This window comes from Osmerus mordax, chromosome 8 (assembly GCF_038355195.1).
Source record: "Osmerus mordax isolate fOsmMor3 chromosome 8, fOsmMor3.pri, whole genome shotgun sequence".
Taxonomy (NCBI): Eukaryota; Metazoa; Chordata; class Actinopteri; order Osmeriformes; family Osmeridae; genus Osmerus; species Osmerus mordax.
The window spans coordinates 2,486,531-2,510,977 of NC_090057.1; the positions used below are offsets into that span (position 1 = coordinate 2,486,531).

Consider the following 24,447-nt stretch of genomic DNA (forward strand, 5'->3'; position numbering starts at 1 on the left):
CTATATATCCTATGTCAAATCATTTAACTGGACAATAAATAAGAAGGCTAATCCGCAGGTTGTGGAGGAAAAGCTATGTCTCGTGACGTATCTCCTCCCGTCCTGGAGGTTGTCAGTTTTGTGGGCAAGACTGTGGGCGCAGGCGCAGCACTGACAGCTGCTGTCTATCTGCTCCGCAGACTGTGTTTAACAATGGCCTGGAAATCTGGAGGTGCCAGCCACGCAGAGCTTGTCAACAACCTCCGCAGTAAGTTTAGTAATTTTGAAAGGTTATCGCGTCAGAAATGTGTGTACAAATGCAACGTGAACGAGGAATTAATGTTAACTGCCAACAGTTGCTAGATAGCTGAGTAACATTGCCGATACATTTGATAGCTGGTTAGCTAGCTAGGCTAACGCAACGGCGCCGTCGTCAGGCGACGTCGGTAAAGCAACTTGAACACAGATTCTATTGCCTTGTTCAGTTGCAGAATCGCTATTATGGAAGCTAACTAGGAATATCACTAAATGTACTGGGCGTGCATTAAGCCCAGTGCTAGTGTAGAGGAAAGCTGTCCTGGCTGTCCCATGTTTTGTGTGCGTCATTTTGGTGGCCAACCCGTTAGCTCTAGCTAACGTTAGCTAGAGCTAGCCACCACAGAAAGCAAGAGTTGCTGATCTAAACGTGCTAAAGTGTATATCTTCCATAGAATAAGTATGCCCAAAAAATAGATGCTTTTAAAGTAAATGGCTATAATCCAAAAGTTTGGATTTTAAACTTTGGCGTTTAAACTCTTGAATGCAACAGCTATCTAACGTAGCCAGTTGCCTGGTAGAAGGGGCGGGTCTGCCATGCGTTGTTGTAGTAAAATAGGATCGTGTCATGACTTGCACACATTTTGCACACAAGTTTTAGCCGAAAGGGCTGCGTTATTATAATTACCCGTAAGTGGATTGCATGCTGCCAGGTAAGTTAACACTGCAGAAGATGGTTCACGAATTACCCATATCTGCATGGCTAAGCAGTGAGCTTGTTTTCTAAGTGCACAATATGGCCAGCATCTCTGCGCCTCCACCATACTTCATATGTAGGTCTATATCTGTCCAGTACAGCATTGCAGCAAAGGTGGCGGGTCAGTAAATGCCCCCCCCCTTCCCTTTCTGATGTGTATCCACGGGTTTTGGTCACTTTATCTTGAGGCTTGAACAGATATGAAGTTAAGAGCAGTGGATTTTGAATAATGAGGCATGATTGTCGTTTTAAATTAATATTTAATCTAGTATAGTTGAGTAGCCTACATCTAACTGAATTTTTTTGCAACACCATCCCCCCTTCACCTGACCCAAATACTACAACGACAAACCCCAAGTTAGACTAAGCCGGCTTTAAACAGGTCAAATTTAGGATGCATGCTAATTCCTATCTTTCTTGTGGGTTGTGTCAGGCTAACTCCACATACTTCCCTCTTCACACTGTTAATGGCAAACAACTGCAAACAAGTTATTCAGGACTTAAAATCCTTCACATTGTATTGTGCCATTTTCAGAATAATGTAACACAAAGTAAAATGCAGTGAAGTACAGACTTCCTCGGCTCTGAAAAACTGTTTTATCCGTGTACTTCTGATCTTTGATTGTCTGCTGTACTTACTACACCCACTATTTGTACATCGCTGTGTATAAAAGCGTCTGGTAAAGGAAAATTCTGGAACCATTACAGTGTGAACCTTATGTAGGCTACGGTGCTGCATTTTAGCATCTGTCGCTAAGCAGGTGTAATGTATCCTGACAATGATCAGCACATGGGGGGGTGGGGTGGGTGTGTAATGAGATCAGCGCGGCTGTCGCTGGCACTTCCTCCTGGTGCCACCAACTGTCAGTGGAATATCATGGGGAGGGATTACTCTGAAGACACTGCTGTGTGTGTGTGTGTGTGTGTGTGTGTGAGCGTGTTTGTCTACGACAACATATCAGCTGTTACGTGACACGCGTCTTGTGTGTGTCCTCAGAAAATGGGATCATCAAGTCGGACAAAGTTTACGAAGTCATGTTGACGACAGACCGAGGACACTACTCCAGATGTAACCCCTACATGGATTCTCCTCAGTCGATAGGTGTGTACCTGGTGTGTACTCGGCACGCCGCACTGCAAGGAGTTTCAACCGTCATCTGTTAGCATGTGTGACAGTGTTTGTTTGTCTCTCCCTGTCAAGGCTATCAGGCCACCATCAGCGCTCCACACATGGTATGAAATACGAACGATACATCAGGAACTGTTGCACGTCATGTCGGTCAGAACGATTCACGATTATTCGTCTTGACCTCATTTGGCCTGAATTCAAGTGTGATGTTGCCAGGTGTATATGCGGTTGTATGGTGAATCTGTTTCTCCCCAGCATGCCTATGCGTTGGAGCTGCTGCATGACCAGCTGCATGAGGGCGCCAAGGCCCTGGACGTGGGATCTGGGAGTGGGATCCTTTCTGCGTGCTTTGCACGAATGGTGAGCTACACATGACGGGTAAACAAATTACATTTATCCTCAGAGGAACTTCTAAACTACTGATTTTCCTAGGGAGTCACTTTCTAGAGACAGTTTTGTTGTTGTCGTTGTTTAGTTTTTTTTACCCCTGAATTTGATTGCTCCACAGGTTGGACCCAAAGGAAAGGTGATAGGAATTGATCACATCAAGGAACTGGTAGACGAATCTGTAAACAATGTGAAGAAAGACGACGCTAGCTTGATAACATCGGGCAGAGTGAAGCTAATAGGTAAGCTCCAAAGAACGCCACTATAATTCTACTTGCATTGATTACACTATAAAAATAATTCACTTCTAATCAGTTAACACACAGATGTGCACCGCAAGCGGGATGAACCAAAACAATTTGTCGACACTCTCAAACCAGGACTCCGCAGGCGTCCTGGTCCAGAGAGGCCCTGCAGTCAGTCAGGCAGCATGAGAGTCAGAGGCCCTGCAGTCAGGCAGCATGAGAGTCAGAGGCCCTGCAGTCAGGCAGCATGAGAGTCAGAGGCCCTGCAGTCAGGCAGCATGAGAGTCAGAGGCCCTGCAGTCAGGCAGCATGAGAGTCAGAGGCCCTGCAGTCAGGCAGCATGAGAGTCAGAGGCCCTGCAGTCAGTCAGGCAGCATGAGAGTCAGAGGCCCTGCAGTCAGGCAGCATGAGAGTCAGAGGCCTGGCTCCTCGAAGCTCCACCGTGTGCCCCGGTTCCCTGACTCAGCGCCCCTGCAGGGCGGCAGGGGACGGCGTGGGGTATGGCAGCGTGGGTGACAGCTGCTGCCTGTTTGTGTTTCAGTGGGAGATGGGAGGATGGGCCTGGAAGAGGAAGCGCCGTACGATGCCATCCACGTCGGCGCGGCTGCACCCAACGTGCCCCAAGCAGTGAGTCTCCCACCAGGCAGAATGATGGTCACAAAAGCATGATTATGGTGCCGTGATACAGAGTCACGTCGTCCCGATCTGTCACGCTCATTGGGAAGGAATGTCGTTGTGAAAGGACACATGCATACCTGCACTCTTTTATGGTCCTGTTGAACACTCAAATAGCCCCTCACGTAATTTGGTGTAAACAAAAAATTCAAGGTTAAAAAGGTTTTTGATGGAACAACACATGTTATTTGACGTTGTCTGATGTGCTGGGAGTGTCTAAGCATTGTTCTAATTCTGAAGTCCGACTTGGTTTGACTTCCTCTGTCTGGTGTCTTTCGTATGGGTGGGAATCTTTTGGTACCTCACGATTCGAATCAATTCTTGGGGTCATGATTTGATTAAAAATAGTTTTTTTTTATCAAATTTTGATTAAATATATGCTTGAATTTGATTCCAGTTTGCTGTTTAGTGTTACTTGTTTCTATTTGGCTGTGATAGGCAGGGTTCTATTGTTCTTCTTGCAGTTTAGTTAACTCATTGTTATAAAAAAAATATGAAATTTGTGAATCGATATGAATCGTTAGAAGACTGAATCGCAATTCAAATGCGAATCGACTCCCCCCCCACCCCTACTCTTTCATGTTCAGCTCCTGGACCAGCTGAAGCCGGGCGGGCGGCTCATCTTGCCCGTGGGCCCAGCGGGGGGGAACCAGATGCTGGAGCAGTACGACAAGCTGGAGGACGGAAGCACCAAGATGAAGCCTCTGATGGGGGTGATTTACGTGCCTTTAACGGACAAAGACAAGCAGTGGTCCAGGTGGAAGTGACTTCCTTCTCCCTCCTCCCTTCTCTGTCCTTCACACAGTGGCAAAGGTGATATGGTGTGGCCTGGAGCAGACAATGAATCACAACGGCTCGGGTTTTGCTGCTTGTTTTCATTATTTGCTTCTTCCAAACCATGGCAACTGGCTGCACGTTTTCTTACCCCGCTTCAAGTCTAGAAATCAAACATGCCGCATTAAAACTGCGTGGTTTAACGAGTGTGGAGTGGGATTCTTTGGGGATTTTAACTGTAGCTGAATAGATAGTGTTTGGCTTTGATGACATGTTTGATAATATACATTGGCTGTGGTACTGTGCACTTACGTCCCCTGGTATGAAAGCATGCTAGTTTTAGTATTTTGTATCTTTAAGGGATGTTGCTAAGATATTTCTAAGAATATTGTACTATTTCTTACAATAATCATCACTTTGTTATTTGGCTAACAAATTTGTGTCTTGAAAGTTGGGGTTGAATAACTGCTTGACGATATCTAACTGACCAACTGATGGCCAGTCAGGGACGTTTGACATGAACTTGTTCTCTTTATCTACATCTGATAATAATTCCTTTTTTCCCCACACAGGGATGAACTTTGAAGTGGGAGACTGTCAGTGTTCTAGATTTAATTGAGAACCAGGAGGGAGCATTGGGTTCCAACAACCATTGGATTTTTTTTTCTTCTCAAAACCAACCAGTGATTATTTTTCCTTTAACTCTAATTTGGGATTAGAGGATCATGCAGAGGAAAAACCTGGAGATCTGGGGGGAAAAGACTGTTTTAGATTGACCATAGAATTATTAGTGTTTTTTTTTTTTTTTGGGGGGGGGGGGGGAATTGTTTTTTCCAGATCTGCCTTTTCGGATTTTGAGTTATTCTTTTGATTAGCTGGAGGATTTAATTTTTCCAGATTTTCTCGAGTGAGTTGCAATCAACCATTGCTAAAGTAATGCATTTCAGCTGAATCAGGGCTGAGCTCCGGAATGAAGATGCTGTCACCAGATAAAGCAGAGTCGAGTGTAGAGTCGATACATATTTCACCTAGCTGCAGAGTATGTCTGAAGATCTAACTGTAGATAGCTGTATTGCTCTGCTGACATATATATAAGCTTTTCTTCCCGTCTGGCAGTATTTAAACCAAGGCACACGCAGGCTGTACACATCTCAAACACACAATCCTGTTGGATAGGCCACACATAATGACACTATTGGTATAGCAGATATACCACCTGGACTGGCTAGTTCGGTTGGACAACATGGGAGCGAATGCCACTGAGTGCTCTGCGACAAGAGTGGAGCATGTATAACAGACACACATGCACCAAACAGGGCTATGCTTTCCACTCTGTGTGTTGCTTTCTGCCTCTGGTTTCCATGACGACATCTTTTGCAGGTCCTTGAGATGACTGGTATAACATGCAGCAGTCGCTGCTCTGCTGAAATAAACTTCAATGCAAAGCAAAAACGAATGTCTTGTCTGTTTGTTTTTTATGTAGAGTTTGAAAAGCACATCCACTCATGGATATATAGTTCATGGATTTCACCATTTCTGGAATGGCAAATGAAAATAAAGATATGCTCATGATTTTATTCCTCTTGGTGGTATCATTCAGTGTTTGATTGTGACTACTGGAAGATAAACGGGCAAATCACAGAACACATAGCAATTGAGTGAACTTTACTGTCTCACATGAATGATTATAGATAGGCAAGGAGAATACAACATATATAATACATTTAAATGAAACCGTGTCCAGGGTAAAATGTTAACTACTTCTGAAATGGCTTCTGGAAGCAGGATCCTGAAGGGAATTGCAGGAAAGTAAAGAAAAAAGATGTTTGATCCATTCTTTTGGTAATCATGATAATATAATTGCACGATTTGTCACATGTAACATTACAAAGCTGGCATCACATTTCAAGAAGTCTGGTAAAAATAGAATTCGAGGCCCAAGACTTCAGTTAAGCCTCTTATGGCACAGATATAGCACAACAGCGCCACTTAGTGGCAGAAGTATATTACTATACAGCACAATATCTCCGTTAAAAGTACATCCATAGGTGAACATAATATTTATATTGGATATCAGGATAGCAAAAAATTACATTTGAGCATGGCAGGGAAAACAAGAAAACTAGGAACTGTATTTTCTGTATTCCTGTTAAGTGGTTATCTTGACAGCCGACTGGAAAAAACAATGGGGCCCTTTATTGGTTGCTTAAGATAAGATAAGATAGACTTTATTTTCCCAAAGGAAATTTGTCTTGGACACATACAAGAGGTGACTTTGTGACTTAGAGGCCTTTTCCTGACCAGTCTGGCCAGTCTGTTGTGGTCTGGTGCGCAGTTCAAGTTAGCCGTTGATGCTACAGGTACATGCCGTTAATGAGGTAATCAGATTCCTCAGTAGTGAGAGGGCGGGTCTTCTTTATCTTGTGGCGGACCAGCCTCAGGCGACAGCCAATCATGAGCAGCAGGAGGGCTGTGATGATCAGACCGAAAGCTAATGGAAGAATCGCACCTGCAATAGAATGAGAGGTTACAGTTCCGGCGTAGCTTTGTATAGGGACCATAGGGACTAGTCACGACCAAAGTTTGGGAAAGACACAATCGTCCCCACCAATATTTAGAAATCAAGATGCTTCCCGAATTTTGTGTGTTACCTGGAGAATTGTGTGTTGTGTTTTGCAAAAAGTGTTTTATGAAATTGAAAACTGAGTCAAAGGCCCAACATGTGCGTAAGGTTGTTCTGGTGTTTGAGTGTCAGGTTTCAGAAATTGTGTGAAAAGTAAGGAATTTATGTGTAAGCATTTGAAAAAAACTGTAAATTTATGAATTACTGTGCAGGAAAAACAGCACCCTGAAGATACAGATGTAGAGCAGGATGGTGATGAATCAGCATCAGGGGTTCAGGTGAGAAGTCGAATTGTCCATTTTGGTAAAGATTGCATAAAATTGCAGTTTTTTAAGGTATGTTTAGACAACGTTACCCATGAATGTTATCATTCACACTTACACTTGTAGATAGTAAAAAGGTGCTATAAATTGGTATGCCCAAATGTATGCATCATATATGATTTCATTGCTCAGAAGTCCAGTAGAGATGATGTAGGCCTAGTACAGCTCCATAAAACCTGAACCAATTACCTACATATAAAAAAAAAAAATCACAAATTTTTTTTGAACAAACAAGTGTCCCTACCAAAGCTGAGACCAAACATACGCCCTTGAGTTCCGGAACTGGCCGGGATGTAGAACTATACGTTGTCATGGGTACAAACGGATCAGGACTATCAGTGAACTGACCTGACGCAGGCACTGGGTGTGCTCCCATCACTGTGTACGGTTTGGATATTGGGATTTCACTCTCAGGTTTACTCCCCATTTTAGGGGCCGTAGCTGCAAAGTAGAAGGATTCAGGGTGGTTAACTGGTTAAGTCTGTACTGGCTTGAGTTATATAACAAAGGGTTTATCTTACCTGCTTCTGTGTATTTTCTTGGGGCAGGGGCCATTGTTGTTTGCTTGATAGAAGGACCTGAAAAATATGTTTCCATAGAATTGAAAAATATTAGTGTTTGCACAGTTAGACTCTGGTTACTCAAGTGCTCAGAGACTGGTTTGTTAAATCCATTCACAGGCAAATGTCTGAATCTCACTTTTCTGTATGCATTCGTTAATGCAGTCTGTCTCCTGCAGGAAGTTGTTGTGGTTTCCCTTGCAGCCCCCGTAGATGAAATGTTTACACACTCCAGCGACTGCATCATAGAACCAGCGTGGGAAGGTGCCTTTACATGGCCCAACAACAGGGGCCAAAGAACATGGGTCCGCTGGGAGAAAGAAAACAGACTGAATCCTTTTTTTTTTATTCCTGGTGTCACCTCCCTGCCTAATTCTCAAAGTGGCAGAAACGGTAACAGAGAACGAACCTGCGATCTTATTAGAGGAGAAAAAGTCAAAGAAAGAATTTGAGAAAAGGCCTCTGAGTTCCTTACAGGTTCTAGAAGCTAGAGAGAGGTGGGGAACGTAGGAAGGGGCCCTGCCCCGGCCCAAGTCTCTCAGCCTAATTTAGAGATCGGATGGCCGGGGACAGAGGCCCCTTGTTCCTTCACTCAGGGGGTATGTGGGGAAGGAGGAACGTTCCCATAGCAGGCTGGGTGTCTGAGAGTGGCCCCGTGGCCTGCATTCTGCCTCTCTCCACTCCTTTTCTCCGTTTCTCAGATCAGTTCTGTATGCCTCAGTGGCTGCCCACAGGGCCTCAGTCTGCATCTCTGTGTCTCTGACAAACATGAAGAAGCTACGCTTCCGCTGGCCAAAACGGACTCTCTGGCGTGCAACCATGCCCAATTAAACGATTTCACATCGATTTTAAGACCTTCGTTTTAGCGTTTGAAATTAGTCAGAAGTCAGTGAAGTTTACAGCAGGGTAGTAACAGCTGTTATTCAACCGTACCTTGAGCGACTGGGGCATCCTGCTGGCTATGGCTCTGGGACAGCGCAGGGGCAACCAGACCCTTGGGCCTCGCCCTGGGTGCGGTGTGGGAGGGTCTGGGAGGTTCCTCTATGGCTGTCCTGGGCCCGGTAGGCACCATGGGGCGGTCGTCATCTGCTTGGTTCTGGTCCACAGCGGGCCTGTGAGGGCTGGGTATACCTGCGGGGTGAGTCACTGTCTTTCTGTTGCCTTCAACTGTGGGGAGAGGATGGAGAAGCCTTCAGAGTAATGCACAACATTGGTGAATGGATTTCAAACTGCCACAGGCAAATGTGCTCGTTTGTGTGTTTGCTGTGCTGCCTACAGGGCTACTGCTTGCTTACACATCATTAGACAGTCTGGATCTGTGAGCTACTACAGCTGTGTGAGTGACAGGGTGACGTGACTCACAGCGCTGGCAGAAGGCCTCGTCAGAACGATCCGGGCACTGCTGTTTCCCATCACAGGCATAGCTGATGTCGATGCAGCAGCCATCATCGCAGTTGAACTGGTAACGCGTGCAGTGACCTGTACAGACTGGGGAAGGCATACAGGATGGCATACAAGATGTGGGAATCAGGTGGCTGAGCGGTGAGGGAATCAGGCTAGTAATCTGAAGGTTGCCAGTTCGATTCCTGGCCGTGCCAAATGACGTTGTGTCCTTGGGCAAGGCACTTCACCCTACTTGCCTCGGGGGTACTCCTACTGTAATTACTGTAAGTCGCTCTGGATAAGAGCGTCTGCTAAATGACTAAATGTAAATGAAACACTGCCTGCTCCACAGAGACGACTCGCTGGGTCAGAGCTCTTTGATGTACCTTCCGCCTGGCGCTCTGGTGCCAGCACCGTGACAGTGACGTTGTCTGAGCTCTTCTGTCCTGCCGTGTCGGTGACGATCATCTGGAACACGTACACGCCCTGCTGGAGATCACTTATCTTCAGTAACCCTGGATGGGTCACCTGAAGAGAGACAGAGAGAGAGATAGACAGACAGACAGAGACAGGGAGATAGACAGACAGAGAGGCAGAGAGGAAAAGAGAGAGCGAGAGCGAGAGAGCGAGAGAGAGAGTGTTATACTTCAATATTACAACAATATTGTACTGGAGTTGGGCTTCAAAGGAAGGCAGTTCCGTATGTTCCATTAGGATGCACTTACTAAGAATCTCCTAACTATCAGAACCCCCCTACATAATTTCTCCGTGTTTTCAAAGAAGGTCGTCTGCAATGGTTTCCTTGTCCTTGTGGAGTAGGTAGGGATATTATATCAGCGAATCACTGTCTGTTCAGCCAGGCTACAAAGGCACCCAGTATTAGACTCCCATGTTGACTTAACCACTGCAAACACATTTGGCCTGGCCTGTTGCTAACTGTGTGTGGCTCGTGTATGCACAATTAGCCTACTGCAAACACAGCATCTATTTTAAATCCATGCTTCACCAAGTCACATTACTATCAGCCCAGGTCTGTCACAAAGGCTAGAACACACACATTAACGCCACGCGTTAGTATAAAATAAAGATAAAGTAAGAATCATTATTATGAATAATAATAATCATTATTATTACAACATATAGGCTATTCAATGTTTTTATTTTATTTTTACCCTCATGTTGATAGCAGAACCTCCTCTGATTAAGGTCCATTCGTAGCGAGAAATGTCGTGGTCATCCACGCTATCTCTCCCGTCCAGCACGGCCCAGTCCGTGGGCAGCTGAATGACCACGTCCTGGCCTGCATCACTGCGGGGCGGCTCGTCCACGTCTGAAAACAATTAAAGAGGTAAACGGAGTTAAGGACACCTGGACATACGGATTGGGTCTGCTTGTCATTGTAAAGCGCCTGTGGCCTAAAACACAAATAACTATTTTCGGTTTGTAACGGCTGTCGTTACGGGAAAGAAACCTTGACTATAAGCTCTTCAGTATTTTTTTTCATGACACATTACCATTAGGCTACACATTACTGCCAATAATGTACACTGCAAACCAGACCAATTTTTTTTCAAGAGCATAGCAGGTGCACCTTGCATCTGAGATCCATATTCAATGGTGGGTTTCTCCTCCAATCTCCTGCCTGAACTGACCCCTTTACTTCCATCTCCGTGGCCTCTGAGGGCGGGGTGGTGTCCTGTTGTGTTGTGGCCCCGGTTGTAGGTGGAAAACCCTTGCTGCGGTGAGAACGAGCAAACGTTTTTATTTTTATATGTACAATTGAACAGGTAGCAGCTCAGACTTTCGTCCGACTGTCGGAGGTCCTCCTGAACCACAGCCACTGAGCAATGCGGGTCTGAGCAGCAGGCATGAACACAGTCTTTCCAGCCGTACACCCTATCTGGAGCCGAGAGGAAAGTAGCCCCTTGTTCAATGGAGGCCCTGGCTCGGATAATGTGCTCATCTACAGCGGTGAAATCACCCAGGCACACGTCAGCCACATCCACCTCTTCGGGATATGTTTGGTCCTGTTGGAGCTGTTTACGGAATTCTTCCAAAAGTTCCTCTACTCCAGATATTTTAGATTTAAGATCCGATATTTGCGAGGACCGGGTGTGTACACTATTCACTAAACATAAAAGCAAAGCAAATGCAATTAGTCGATGATGCTGAGTCGGAGCCATCATGTTTACGCAGTTAAACGGCATCTCCCTTTGATTTTCCGGACGCATTGAGCCCAGTCGTCTTCTAACGAAAATGCAAGCTCACTGCATCAAAAAGAGGACATGATAATGTTGACATGTAATAGCAAAAAGGTGAAAATGCACCTTCGGAATATCGCTAATGGCGTTTTCTCGGCATCTTCGTGATGGTGCTGCGCGGATGGAGAACGCTGCGGAGGCTAGGTGGCGCATGAACAGCCCGGCCTATGGAGGCGCAGAAAAAGATGACGTCACTAGGGATGCACTGACCTGCGAGAACGCTCAAATCAGTTTCAAAATATACTCCATTTGAAACATTCCTCGATATCACTATTTCTCTAATCCTGCTACATATAATCTGTGAGACTCAACGAAATTTAATTTCCATTAATCGTTCACTCTTTATTTCACAGTAGGCTTTTCTGATGAAAGGTTTTGTTACACATATGGATATTTGTACAAATCGTCAATCAATTACATATTAAACAATGCGGACATATATCATATATATCTAACATACAAAACATCTGAAACCAGAAAGGGTTTTGTAATTAAATTGTGCTTACTTAATTAAGCCATCTAAGGATGTGGATATGATATATGTGGTGAGGAAGTAAGTATTCTTGCTTTTACAAACACCAACTAAAATTTGCAGGTTTGATACAACAATGTTTTAGGTTTGATTAACATATACTGAATATATATTTTGAAAGAAATTACAATTAATTAATCTTATGTATGTACAAAAGGAGGCTGTATCAGAATATCTTGAAAATATACAACAAAAGATTATTAATACATTTTCAATTGTGTAAAATAATTGTTATCAGTTGTGTCCGAAATCATCCTATGAGGTCACACAATGTTATTCAAAAGAGATAACTGACATTTTCAATTACAAATTCAATTACATTATCTATTTCATCAACATGTTATAATTTCCAGAAGAGAATGTCTAAAGAAAGTTCAAGATGCATAAAAGGAAGTTTCAAATAGAAGACTGATGATATCTTCCTAGATTGTCAAATACACAGAAAAGTAAAAAAAGATGCAGAGATGGCTTTAGAAGTACATTATATAAAACCCAAAACACATTTAAATAAAGTAGTGACTGATAGGACTAAACATGATTTTTGAAATTCAACAACAAAATAAGCTATTTGTAATTTTGTCTCTCAGGCTTGTGTTAGAAAATAGTCAGTCTCAGGTCATGTAAACATAAGTTAGGTCAAAACTGTACAACCAAATGATAATAGACAGCACTCAACAAGTCAGATGAACTCTCAGGTATTTACAGTGGCTAATTCTGTTCCTTTGTATCTTCAAATATTACTTTGAAGTACCAGTTTTTAGAACTCCATCATGAATGATGTGTATAAAAAAAAAGTGGTGCTACTGACATACTTTTACAGTAAAAGTACAGATTTGTAAATAAGTAATAACATTTTCATAACCCAACAAAGGCCAAGCACAATGTTGTCAACATATCAACACTGTGTGTGACCCAGTCAGGGTTCTAGGTTTAATATATACTGAGATTAAAGTGCGGTGGTGAGAGAGAGAAGAACACTGAGCCAAAATGGAGGCCCTGTAGCAGTGGATTCCTGGAGAGGTGTTGTCACACAGGCTCCTCTCTGTTGTCTGTGATGGCCTTCCATAACTTACAGAGGATCCCACCTCTGACCCGGGCAGAGACAGGAGAGAGGAGAGACAAAATTGTCAAGAAGGACCTTGCTTTAAAGAAGTTTCAGGCATCAGTTAGCAGGAGAACATGTTTTAGGTAATCTATCCAACTACCTTAATCCCAAACACTTGAGGTCTTCTCTTGTTACGTAGTGGAGAATGTCATCCAATGTGTACTCCTCTGTTAGAATCTAGGAAACGGAAAAGCGGAACACAAACGAGTTGGTTTATTTGAACTTGAAGTAACAGTTACATCATTAGAGTAGTACACCAGTAGACGGTGCTGTGACAGGCATAGTGCTCAGTTTGCGTCACCCCAAATAACTCGGGTGTGAAGTTTGTACAGTTTATTCCCATCCGAACGAGCTAATGGTTGTGGAGTGACCCACCCTGTCCACAGAGTGGTCGTCAGCCCCGTGAAGACGGAGCCACTTGGCCAGTTCTGGATCCCCGCTCCTGTCCAGCCTCTGGGTCTGGGTCTGCTTCTGCCCGGGCGATGCAGGGGTGTCTGCCGTGGAGATGGACGAACGGACAAGTCGATCAGTAAATGTAGGTGTTTAATCTGTGTGTGCACCAGCCAGGGGAGCCGCTATGCAGTTTGGGCCCCATGAAGAAATTAATTTGCCCCTTAGTTCTAGTGTGTAGTCAGTCCCTCTCCTCCCCCCCCCCCACCAGCATCGAATCAGGAAAGTGTCAAACAGAGGAATCCTGTGCGTGCCTGACCTATGGCCTGGGAGCGTAGTCTCAGCAGCTTGATCTCCTGCTCCCTCTCATCCAGGACCTGCTGCAGGACGGCCTGGTACTCTCTCTCCCTCTCCAGGAGCTGCTCCAGCAGCCTGGAGCACACAGGGAGGGTGGAGGGGGTAGGGAGGGTGGAGGGTGGGTGGAGGTTGGGGGAGGTGGGGTGGGGGGAGGGTGGAGGGAGGAGGGTGGATGGGGGTATAGGGGTAGATGGAGATTCACAGGGTTAACTTAAGAGCACCACAGAGGCAGCATCAGCAAGCGGTTCGATCATTCGTCGGCTTTACGGTCGTCGTCGCGGCAACCCCTCTCTCACCTGTTGGTCTCCAGCTTCATCCTGCCCAGCTCCATGCTGACGGAGCGTTGCTGGGCGCCGCGGGACTCGTGGGAGACGGTGGAACTGAGCGTGCTCACTCCGGACGTGACCACGGCGTCGTCCTGGGCGGAGGGAGGGCCTCTGCTCTGGTGGGCGCCGGCCGGCCCCTCCAGGTCCCCGTCCTCATCCTGGTCGTCCTGGTCCGCGGGGTCACTCTCCGAGGCCAGGCTGAAGTGCGGTCTCAGCTCTGAGCAGACAGAACACCGTCAGACTAGTCCACGACATCACACTAGTCCATGACATCAGACTAGTCCACGACATCACACTAGTCCACCACATCACACTAGTCCACCACATCAGACTAGTCCACGACATCAGACTAGTCCACGACATCAGATTAGTCCACCACATCTACACACAGCCTTACGGCAGGAGTGTTCAACCCTGGTCCACAGGGACCCCCTGCCCTGCATGGTCTAGATGTTTCCCTGCTCCAACACACCTGATTCAGATGAATGGCTCCATAAGAAGCTCAACAGAAGCCTGATAAAGACAAATTCCTTTGAACCAGGTGTGTTGGAGCAGGGAAACATCTAGGACATGCAGGACAGGGGGTCCCTGAGGACCAGGGTTGAGATCCACTGCTTTACAGCAACCTGATTTTGTAGCACAGGATGCGTAACTTTAATACTGAGATTTCTCCATGATGCATTCACCCTCTTAACAGTGGTGGATTCATACAGAATCCAACCCTCTCGTATCCACTTCAGTACATTGCATGTTGTACTTATGCACCCAGTTATACAGGAAAACAGTTGTGATTGTTCCAGTACATAGCATCTGTACATTTGTACATTTAGTCATTTAGCAGACGCTCTTATCCAGAGCGACTTACAGTAAGTACAGGGACATTCCCCCTGAGGCAAGTAGGGTGAAGTGCCTTGCCCAAGGACACAACGACAATTGACACGGCCGGGAATCGAACTGGCAACCTTCAGATTACTAGCCCGACTCCCTCACCGCTCAGCCATCTGACTCCAGCATCTGTGTCCTATGTTTAGCTGGTGAGTCGTACCCAGATGGAGAGGCAGCATGACATGTGACTGTGGCTTCTGGGGCACAGCTGCAGGGCTGTTGCTGCTGTAATTACCTGGCACCAGGATGGTGATGGCTGTCTGCACCGCCTTGCGGATGATATTATCCAGAGCGAACATCCAGTGGGGCTTGATGTTGTGGTTTCGCAGCACTTTGTTTACCTGGAGACACGGATGTATACATGGCAAGCGTGCACACACACACGCACACACACACACACACAGCGTCTCAATAGATAATTCACACACGTGCGTGCGCACATGCAGACCATGCGGTCTTGTTCATGGAAAGGAAAACATTCTTGACCTCTGTGTGTGTCTGTTTACACTGCCTGTAGGGGCCAGGCAGTAAACGGAGACCTCCCCCTTCTAGGAAACCCAAGTTCTTAGAAAAAAAGAAAATTCCACTCATCATGGAATATTCAAGGGAGAAAAACAAGTTCGTCGGCCGTGTGAATCGATCATCTACAGCAGCCACTATAGCGTGCTGTACTTCCCCGCTTGTCCACCAGGAGGCGGTAGAGTACCGTGGTTTCGGAGCACTCGAAAGTTGCGTAACAGCTCTCGCGTAGCAACAAGACGCTCCAGACAGCCTCGTTTCATTTGAATAACTCGACTTGTTAGGCAGAGGGTGGAACAGCGGAACAGCTTCATTACATGATGCTCCATTATGCAGACAGATTTGCCTTTTACAACCATGATGAAAGGTCAAAGTATTTCAACGTCAATTGATCAGTTTACACAAACTATGGCAGTTGTTGTTGCACTGAAGCATGGCAGAATTCACAGTTTACCAGAGACATACCAGCTTATGCCAGTACTCTGATCATATTCTGATCATTTGTGCTGGTGTTTCATATCTTGTCATTGTAGACAGACATTGTATACATACTTCTCTCATGTAGTAGACAGCTTATATTGTGTATTTACATTTTAATTTTTACATTTAGTCATTTAGCAGACGCTCTTAGCCAGAGCGACTTACAGTAAGTACAGGGACATTCTCCCGAGGCAAGTAGGGTGAAGTGCCTTGCCCAAGGACACAACGTCAGTTGGCATGACCGGGAATCGAACTGGCAACCTTCGGATTACTAGCCCGATTCCCTCACCGCTCAGCCACCTGACTCCCACTCTTTATCTTGAAAGACACATGGAAGACACAGATCATGATAAAGACAGCCATCCAGAGGAAGGAGGAAGATGCTCACCGCGTCCTGGAAGCCAAACAGCACCACCTGCAACTGGCTGATGGCCGTGCTTTCAAAGTCCAGCTCCAGTTTGAGCTGGGAGAGGGTGTTGGCGATGATTTTCCTGTCTGCCATGCGCACAAAGTCTCCCAGACTGACGACCAGGGTGGAGACATGCTGCTGTCTGAGCTTGGTCACCTCCGAGCCCTGTGAGCCAGGGGGAGGAGCCAGCGAGGGGGGCGGGGCCGAGCCAAGGAAGAGAGCGTGACAGTAATCAGTATTATTATTTCACTTTTTACATTTACATTTAGTCATTTAGCAGACGCTCTTATCCAGAGCGACTTACAGTAAGTACAGGGACATTCCCCCGAGGCAAGTAGGGTGAAGTGCCTTGCCCAAGGACACAACGTCAGTTGACACGGCCAGGAATCGAACTGGCAACCTTGAGATTACTCGCCCGATTCTCTAACCGCTCAGCCACCTGAATCCCTTATTTATTTGATCATTCTCTGGGTCTGAACAGGAAGGGGTTAACAGGTGAGGTCAGTGTCACCTGTGAGAGAGCCTCCATGAGGTTGGCCACCACTTTGTCCTTGTCCTCTGTCAGGATGCGGTGCAGGGTGGCCCTCCTCTCGCTGTCCTTCCTCAGCATGAAGAACCCCGAGTCCTTCTCATCGGGGGAGGGCGGGGCGCTGTGGTCCTCGAAGTTCTCCACAGGGATGCTGGGAAGGCGAGCGCTTGTTTAACATCAGGCTCAGCTCAGCCTGAGTTTTCATGAGGCGGGTAGGGGAGGAGGGGGGCGTTGATGCGCGTGCGTACCTGAGGAACAGCGAACGGTGACCTTTGGCATCGCGTTCGCTGTAACACTTGGTGCTGGGCTTGAAGATGAAAGGGTTGACGTTGAGCTCGTTGTCGGGGGAGACGGAGCCGTACTCGCTGCTGCTGCTGGTGTCCTCCACCACCACAGGTACGGGCAGGGAGATGCTGCGCAGGTACTCTGCTGGGCACACAGGCGGGCACAGTTACACAGCACACAGGCGGGCACAGTTACACAGCACACAGGCGGGCACAGTTACACAGCACACAGGCGGGCACAGTTACACAGCACACAGGCGGGCACAGTTACACAGCACACAGGCGGGCACAGTTACACAGCACACAGGCGGGCACAGTTACACAGCACACAGGCGTGAAAGGCCCCACTTACTATGTGGCAGGGGGTTATTAGTGGTTAATTACACAGTGGGGTAATGGCTCTGCGTAATTCTCCCCCTCTCCCTCTCCCTCTCTCCCTCTCTCCCTCTCACTCTCTCTCTCCCTCTCTCTCTCTCTCCCTCTCTCTCTCTCTCTCTCCCTCTCTCTCTCTCTCCCTCTCTCTCTCTCTCTGCGATGGAGACAGTTCAGCGTGTTCTCCAGGTCTCTGGAGCAATGAGGATGATGTCAGCACAGAAACTCACCTGATCCTGGTGTCAAAGCTAAGGGGAAAGAGAAGACAAAGGAAACACAGTTTAGATGTCTGACATGTAGTTGGAACAATGAGATGGTTATCAAATGAAACCTGACATATGTAAATACAACCAGGCGATGCCTACTTACAGGGATAGAGAAGTACTGATGAAACCCTGAGACAAGCTCCCCCCCGTACCTGTGAAGTTGCTCTTGCCCCGCTTCTTGCGGCTAGTGACGGTGAGGAACTCGTCGGTGAGCAAGTCCAGGGCGGTGGCCCGCCGGTCGGGGTCGGGCTCGAAGCAGCGCAGGATGAAGGCCTTCGCCTCCAGGGACATGGAGTCTGGGATCTCCGGGTGGATCTTGAACATTCCCACCTGGCAGGGAGGGGGGGCAGAGTTAGGCTGGAGCAGGGTCCGGGGTGGGGGTGGATGGGGCAGGGGGGAGTGGTGGGGCGGGGCGGGGCAGTCGGGGGGGTCAAAGGTTACTTAAAAGGAGGACAGTCCTCAGTCAGTAAGAGGAGATGATGATAAGATGATACAACTCAAACTTGGGGGTAAACAGATATCGTGCGACTCAAAGCTATCAGGTAACCGTTGTGTCACGCTGCAAGTCTTGTCATCTCTACAGGAATGTTCCACAAGGCGGGCTTGTCTGACAGAAGTTCCTGTCCTAGCTTCTCAGGAATGTGGATTTAAAATTCGGAATAAGTAGCCCCGCCCAGACTCTGCAAGCCCCGCCCAGGCTCTGCTAGGGGATGAACAGGGAGATCAGGTTCATGTGAGGACTTCTGTCAACTACTGCTATTGGCCGATACAAGAAATTGTAATAACAAGTTATGTACTAGGAGAGAGCTGAAAGAATGTGGGTGATTTTCACATCACGAAGGAATGTTGGGAGTTCAAATGCATACTATGCTACCGTGTAGAAACAGAACATTTGACACAATCCATAGAGAATTCTGACACATTCATACAGGTGTGTGTCCTTACTGAGATTCAGCTGAATTAAAAAGCATGGAAAGTTCCATGGTTCTTGGCCAAATCGACATCACGCACAACACTCAACGGACCACCCTGCTGGATCGTAACAGTCTTTAATGGGCTGCATGTGTAGAAGCCGTCTGTCTGATGCTGATGAGGCAACATTTGGACTTTCCACAAGGCAGGCCTACCATAAAACCCCACAGTGGAAAAGACATCAGTCTACACTTCTAACGGGTGCACAAACCACCAGACCCAAACTAGACCCTCAGAGCACACAGTTGAAGTGAAGGAATGCCACATGTGTTTAAGAACCGCTGACCCCTGACCCCTGAATCCTGACCCCTGACCTCTGACCTTGAACATGGCGGCCTGGGGCTCCCCCAGCTCGTAAAAGGGGGGCTTCCCAGTGGCCATCTCGATGATGGTGCAGCCCAGGGACCAGATGTCCGCCGGCTTGCCGTAGCCCCGGGGCCCCTTGTCGATGATCTCCGGGGCCATGTACTGCAGAGTCCCTGAAAACATTGACATTACATTTACATTTAGTCATTTAGAGGACGCTCTTATACAGAGCGACTTACAGTAAGTACAGGGCTGGGAATCGAACCGGCAACCTTCTGATTGGTAGCCCGATTCCCTAACCACTCAGCCATCTGACCCCCTGCAATCACACGTCACACTACATGCTACTTCCACGGCACGCCGCCGCTTCACCGTGCACGAGGCGCCATGCCAGAAGCTTCCGGCACCTCGCTACAACGGTGAGACAGCAGAGCAGAAGGAGAGTACGGTTTGGTGCTAATAATAGACTAGTGTGCTGTAAGGTGAGCTGGAGAGGGGAGGCTCAGTGCCGGGCTGTTACTATGAGACAAAGATGAAGAAGAGGGATCGAGACAGATAGACAAACACACAGACACTACTTGTTTTAAAGAGAGAGGTTTTCCTTTGAAAGATAACTGTACCCAGGAGCTGCATGCGGTATTTATTCTTCTTCGAAGTCAGGCAGAAGTCAAGATAGGCTACAGTTGGCAGCTACCATGTCAACTTGGGTATAAGCCAACATCACTAATGCCAGACGTAACTCTCTGAATAGCAATATGCTCTTATGGTTCTTCCCTTTGGCACTTACTTTGGTTGTTCACAATGTGTGCTTCATGTTTTGGCTACTCGCGATGTTTTTTGGCTATCTTGTTGTTATGATCAGTGACCTATGCACTTTGTAAAGCTCTCTCTTGGAAGTCGCTTTGGATAAAAGCGTCTGCTAAATGAATAAATGTAAATGTAAATGTAAACTGCTAGCTATTCAGAGATACAGTGTATCATTTACAGCCTAATTAGTGGAAACCAGATCAATCAAAGAACGGGATATTCTACAGGGACTACCTCACAGCTCTAAACTCATGTTCCTGTATACAGTTCCTGTGTATGACAGGTTATAAAGGATACTGGTTAGATACTACAAGCAGACAGGCAGATAGACAGACAGACAGGCAGGCACAGGCAGACAGACAGACAGACAGACAGGCAGACAGGCGGGCAGGCAGATCGTACCGGTGAAGGTCTCAGTGCAGGGGTTGATTCCAGCCAACCTCTTTGACGTGCCGAAGTCAGAGATCTTCAGGACTCCGCTGTAGGTGTTGATCAGGACATTATCACCCTGGGGAGGAAATAAGGGAGAACAGGGGGATGAGGGAGAGAGAGAGAGAGACAGAGAGAAAGTGTAATTCTCATTTGTCTATTTAAAACAAAGGATTTAGATGACACCATGGTCATATGGGTGCATTTCATTGCCAACAACAGCTGGTCACGGCGAGTTCCGTTGACAAAATGGGGGAAGCAGGCCTCTAATCCAAAACAAGATGATTAACATTTAGCTGAATGGTTGACAACGTCATTTATGCGACTCTGCCGTTAAATGAGGCGGAATGCAGGGCCGTGTGTGGAGTGAATGAGGAAGAGTTTTGACCTAAATGAGTGTCGCTGATGGCTGTGTAATCACTGTGGTTTATGGTGATTTAAACATGTCAGGAAAACCCTCTTATGTGACAGTAAGAGGAAGCCATCAGTTCACAGTCAGGAAATCGATGTCACCGCTCAACTGGTCAAAAAGTGATTAACTCTATGACGACCAGAGAGAGGCTGAAATACAGAGTGGAGATCATTGATCTGCCCACAGAGCAACATCTCAATCAGCCTTTACAGTGTGTGTGTGTGTGTGTGCGTGGTGTGTGCGTGTGTGTGCATGTATGGGGAGAGCACAGGAGGAGGAGGTGTTCATCATCACCTTGATGTCCCTGTGTGCGATCTGATTGTCGTGAAGGTACTTGAGTCCTTCCAGGATCTGTCGGGTGTAGAAGCCGATGGTAGGCTCGTTGTTCTTCAGAGGGCCCCACTTCGACCTCAGCAGGGCCGAGAGGCTCCCTGGACCACACAGGAACAGTCACAGTCACTACCTCCTGCACACTACTGCAGACGCCGTATCCAGGCAACACGATGGTCTCTAGGGCACGGCAGAGACTGGGAGGTGACATGAAGAGACACTCACCTCCAGGAACCTGCTCCATGAAGATCTTGATGAAGCCGTTCTCACTGATGGAGCCCAGGTACTGCACTATGTTCTTGTGCTTGAGGTGCTTGTGAAGAGAGATCTCCTCGTGGAGCGGCTGAGAGTACCTGGTGGAGGAGAACACACCTACGGTTACAGGACATACCATCCTTCCTGTTACCAGAGCAACAGGAAGCTCTCGGTTCAGAGACACAATGGATGACAGCTCAGGTGGAGAGAGGAAGGAGTTTGAGAGAGACCCTGAGAGACTCTGGGTGGAGGAGGAGTTTGAGAGAGACCCTGAGTGGAGGAGGAGTTTGAGAGAGACCCTGAGAGACCCTGGGTGGAGGAGATCACAGTGTCTCCATCTGCCTTCTCTATCTCATCGTGACGCACCGAAGCAGACTGAAGACAAGGACAAGTACCAGATGGTCCAATAACATGTTCCTGAACAGCCTCCTAGAAGCTCGCTGGGAGTGCCAAAACAAAAGCCTTCTGTAATTCCTTGAATTCTCTATCAGCAGGCTAGGAAGGCTGTGGATATTCACATGTATCAGACGGGTACTCAACGACAAAGATATACGAGCTCTTGAATTATTCACGCTAAATCGCGACGCCCTCGGTTAGCGTGGCAGCGGGCCGCGACTGGAGGGATTTGATTGGTGGAAGAGGGGGCTCAGCTCTCCTGGTTACAGACCAGGAGGTGAAACGATGAGCACACAAGTACTACAGAGGCCGTGATGGAAGCCAAAACCAGTCAGGTAGTTGCTAGGCGACCCCCCCACACACACACACCTCCTCCCCATCCCTCTCCACACACACACACACAATTCCCTTTGCTGGCCAGTAACTGGATCAAGTGTGCGCCTGCCTGCGGTGGGGCAGGGAGAGGTAGCAGAGAGGTAGCAGAGAGGTAGCAGAGAGGCAGCGGAGAGGCAGCGGAGAGGCAGCAGAGAGGTAGCAGAGAGGTAGCAGAGAGGTAGCAGACAGGTAGCAGAGAGGTAGCGGAGAGGCAGCGGAGAGGCAGCGGAGAGGCAGCGGAGAGGTAGCAGAAAGGCAGCAGAGAGGTAGCAGAGAGGTAGCAGAGAGGCAGCAGAGAGGCAGCAGAGAGGCAGCAAAGAGGCAGCAGAGAGGCAGCAGAGCGGTAGCAGAGAGGCAGCAGAGCGGTAGCAGAGCGCTGCGCGGCGGGCCACTCCACAAAGCTCACCTTTGATCTGTCAATCAAATTCTCACTCTAGCGAAGCACTCTGGGTAATTGTGCTGCGAGTTCCTGTCTCACAGATACAGGGATCACAGCTGCTGGTCTTTACATAACAGCACAGAGACCTGCTGTTATTCAACCTGTCATTTGTTACGTGTTCTTCAATAAACAGACCGAACCACCAGTAACACAGCACGATATCCCTCACTGAATTGCTCCTCCCAAGGTTTCTTCCATTTTTTCTCCTGCAGTGAGTTTTTGTGGGAGTTTTTCCTTGTCTTCCTTGAGGGTTTAGGTTGGTTGAGGGGCAGTTCTATGGGCGTATGTGAAGCCCTCTGTGACAGAGACTTCACACGCTGTGGCTTGCATGTAAAAAGGGCTATACAAATACATTTTGATTTGATATCTACAGTGTTCGCTGTGTGTTTGTATTTGTGGCAAGGTACCACACATTTAGAGGTGTGCGTGTGGAAGGTGGATCCAGACTCACCTGCTGTCTCTCTCAGGTATCTCCTTGATGGCCAGTCGCACCTGGTTGCTGAGGTCACGGCCGGCATACACCACTCCGAACGTTCCTTTACCCAGAATCACCCTCTCTCCATGCTCGTCGTACTCGTAGTCATACTAAACACCACATGAGACCGTTTCAAAGATGTCATCTTAGAAACTTGTGAACTTTTTTTTACATTCAAATACAGTCAAGTATGACAGGGGAAAGTACAGAGTACTTGTGGAGTTGTCTTTGGACAGACTAGCAGTAGCGTCATTCTGCTTTCCACAAACATGAACCCAGGAGCCAAGGAGAGCTTTTAGGAGGTGTGGCCACGATCAAATACTAACACTCAAAGGAAAAGGGTGTGTGTCATTGTTAGTGTCGTTATTAACAGGCTTTTGGTTTTCATTTGACCAGGAAAGGGGCAGGTGCCTCAGTGGCCTGGTGCCGGGTTCAACTGAAAAGATATCCGGACTCCTTCTCACGCAGGACTTCAGCAGATGTACGCCCCTCTCTCTCGTGAGAGAGTCTGCGTGACGAAGGAGCTTCTCACCTCCAAGGCGTCTGTGTCACAATCCCCTTCCTCCGGACCCCTCCAAGCCTCCTCTGTGAGGCTGTTGACCAGATCACAGAACCTGGGGGAAACACACGGAGGGAAAAGGGAGCTCCATTAGCTCCGTTAGCAGTTAGCGTAGCTGCCCTAGCACATTGTGCACACGTTTAAATACTGGCCTCCCACGTACTGGTCAGATAACCTTTCCCACATTTACAGCACAGAAGCTGGGAAACTTCTCTATTCTCGCGTCCACTGTTTCACACGCACACACACACACTTCAAACATGCATAAACACACACTTACACACAAACTCGCTCGCACACACACAAACAAACGCCTCGAAAGAGAGCGAGAGAATCCAGTCACACCAGTGATTCATTGACTCTCACTGTGGAACTCTGGGGGAACTCAATGTGCTTTGGCTCTTTGATGTGAGAGTCACAAGTCGCATGGCTGGTCTCCTCGCCTAGTGAACACTGGAACATGGGGGGTGTTCAGGGAGAGGGATGGTGCGAACAGGGACAGACCTTTTACAGTGCATCTCAGTGCAGAAGTAGATCTGGAAGTCCTCTGAGTTGTTCAGCACGTACAGGAAGGCACTGCGCTCGTCAAACTTGGAAATGCTGAGGAGAATTAAGAGAAGTACACAGTTAACAGGGTAGAGATTAGAACAAATACTTCCTATATGCTACGAGGAGGATCCTGTTGTCGATATACCATTGTTAGAATTGAGCCAGCCTGAACAAAAAATAATTATTCACTTGACCCTCTCAAGTACTCAAGTTTATTTTCCCATAATTTCATAGCAAGAGTGTATTTCCATATCCCCACACACGTGCACATACACGTGCACAGACCCCCCCCCCCCCACACACACACACACACAGAAGCATGCACACCAGTGTTCCTG

At 47.4% G+C, this 24,447-nt stretch overlaps 3 protein-coding genes across 7 annotated transcripts in view; 1 reads left to right on the top strand and 2 right to left on the bottom strand.

The window, feature by feature from the left end:
- The first annotated feature begins 116 nt into the window (after positions 1 to 116).
- pcmt (protein-L-isoaspartate (D-aspartate) O-methyltransferase) lies at positions 117 to 5,657 on the top strand. Of its 2 annotated transcripts, none has more exons than XM_067241623.1 (8): positions 117 to 247; positions 1,989 to 2,093; positions 2,193 to 2,224; positions 2,376 to 2,480; positions 2,629 to 2,749; positions 3,294 to 3,379; positions 4,015 to 4,240; positions 4,774 to 5,657. In XM_067241623.1, the coding sequence occupies exons 1-7, from the start codon at positions 193 to 195 to the stop codon at positions 4,192 to 4,194; spliced, it is 684 nt and encodes a 227-aa protein (XP_067097724.1). In that variant the 5' UTR covers positions 117 to 192; the 3' UTR covers positions 4,195 to 4,240; positions 4,774 to 5,657. The 2 variants fall into 2 exon arrangements, with proteins under 2 accessions (XP_067097724.1, XP_067097723.1); XM_067241622.1 differs by having other exon boundaries at positions 4,015 to 4,184.
- Positions 5,658 to 5,939: 282 nt separating this feature from the next.
- lrp11 (low density lipoprotein receptor-related protein 11) lies at positions 5,940 to 11,512 on the bottom strand. Of its 2 annotated transcripts, XM_067241621.1 has the most exons (10): positions 11,418 to 11,512; positions 10,682 to 10,826; positions 10,263 to 10,420; positions 9,477 to 9,618; positions 9,070 to 9,195; positions 8,641 to 8,874; positions 7,847 to 8,017; positions 7,669 to 7,725; positions 7,496 to 7,588; positions 5,940 to 6,710 (listed from the first exon to the last, which is right to left on the bottom strand). In XM_067241621.1, exons 1-10 carry the CDS (start codon positions 11,502 to 11,504, stop codon positions 6,556 to 6,558), a joined length of 1,368 nt encoding a protein of 455 aa, XP_067097722.1. In that variant the 5' UTR covers positions 11,505 to 11,512; the 3' UTR covers positions 5,940 to 6,555. The 2 variants fall into 2 exon arrangements, with proteins under 2 accessions (XP_067097722.1, XP_067097721.1); XM_067241620.1 differs by having other exon boundaries at positions 10,682 to 11,433.
- Positions 11,513 to 11,676: 164 nt separating this feature from the next.
- map3k5 (mitogen-activated protein kinase kinase kinase 5) overlaps positions 11,677 to 24,447 on the bottom strand; it is a 36,076-nt gene continuing 23,305 nt past the window's right edge. For 2 of the 3 annotated variants that reach the window (XM_067241403.1, XM_067241405.1), the window contains 18 exons: positions 24,065 to 24,160; positions 23,534 to 23,615; positions 22,978 to 23,111; positions 21,287 to 21,414; positions 21,026 to 21,162; positions 20,293 to 20,398; positions 19,099 to 19,256; positions 17,958 to 18,135; positions 17,770 to 17,787; positions 17,132 to 17,312; positions 16,866 to 17,034; positions 16,334 to 16,519; positions 15,182 to 15,287; positions 14,032 to 14,278; positions 13,698 to 13,810; positions 13,364 to 13,482; positions 13,089 to 13,165; positions 11,677 to 12,970 (listed from right to left, as the gene is read on the bottom strand). In XM_067241403.1, the coding sequence (XP_067097504.1) occupies positions 12,910 to 12,970; positions 13,089 to 13,165; positions 13,364 to 13,482; positions 13,698 to 13,810; positions 14,032 to 14,278; positions 15,182 to 15,287; positions 16,334 to 16,519; positions 16,866 to 17,034; positions 17,132 to 17,312; positions 17,770 to 17,787; positions 17,958 to 18,135; positions 19,099 to 19,256; positions 20,293 to 20,398; positions 21,026 to 21,162; positions 21,287 to 21,414; positions 22,978 to 23,111; positions 23,534 to 23,615; positions 24,065 to 24,160 (2,296 nt within the window). In that variant the 3' untranslated portion in view covers positions 11,677 to 12,909. The remainder of the gene's footprint in view (positions 12,971 to 13,088; positions 13,166 to 13,363; positions 13,483 to 13,697; positions 13,811 to 14,031; positions 14,279 to 15,181; positions 15,288 to 16,333; positions 16,520 to 16,865; positions 17,035 to 17,131; positions 17,313 to 17,769; positions 17,788 to 17,957; positions 18,136 to 19,098; positions 19,257 to 20,292; positions 20,399 to 21,025; positions 21,163 to 21,286; positions 21,415 to 22,977; positions 23,112 to 23,533; positions 23,616 to 24,064; positions 24,161 to 24,447) is intronic. The other variant, XM_067241404.1, reaches the window with a different exon arrangement.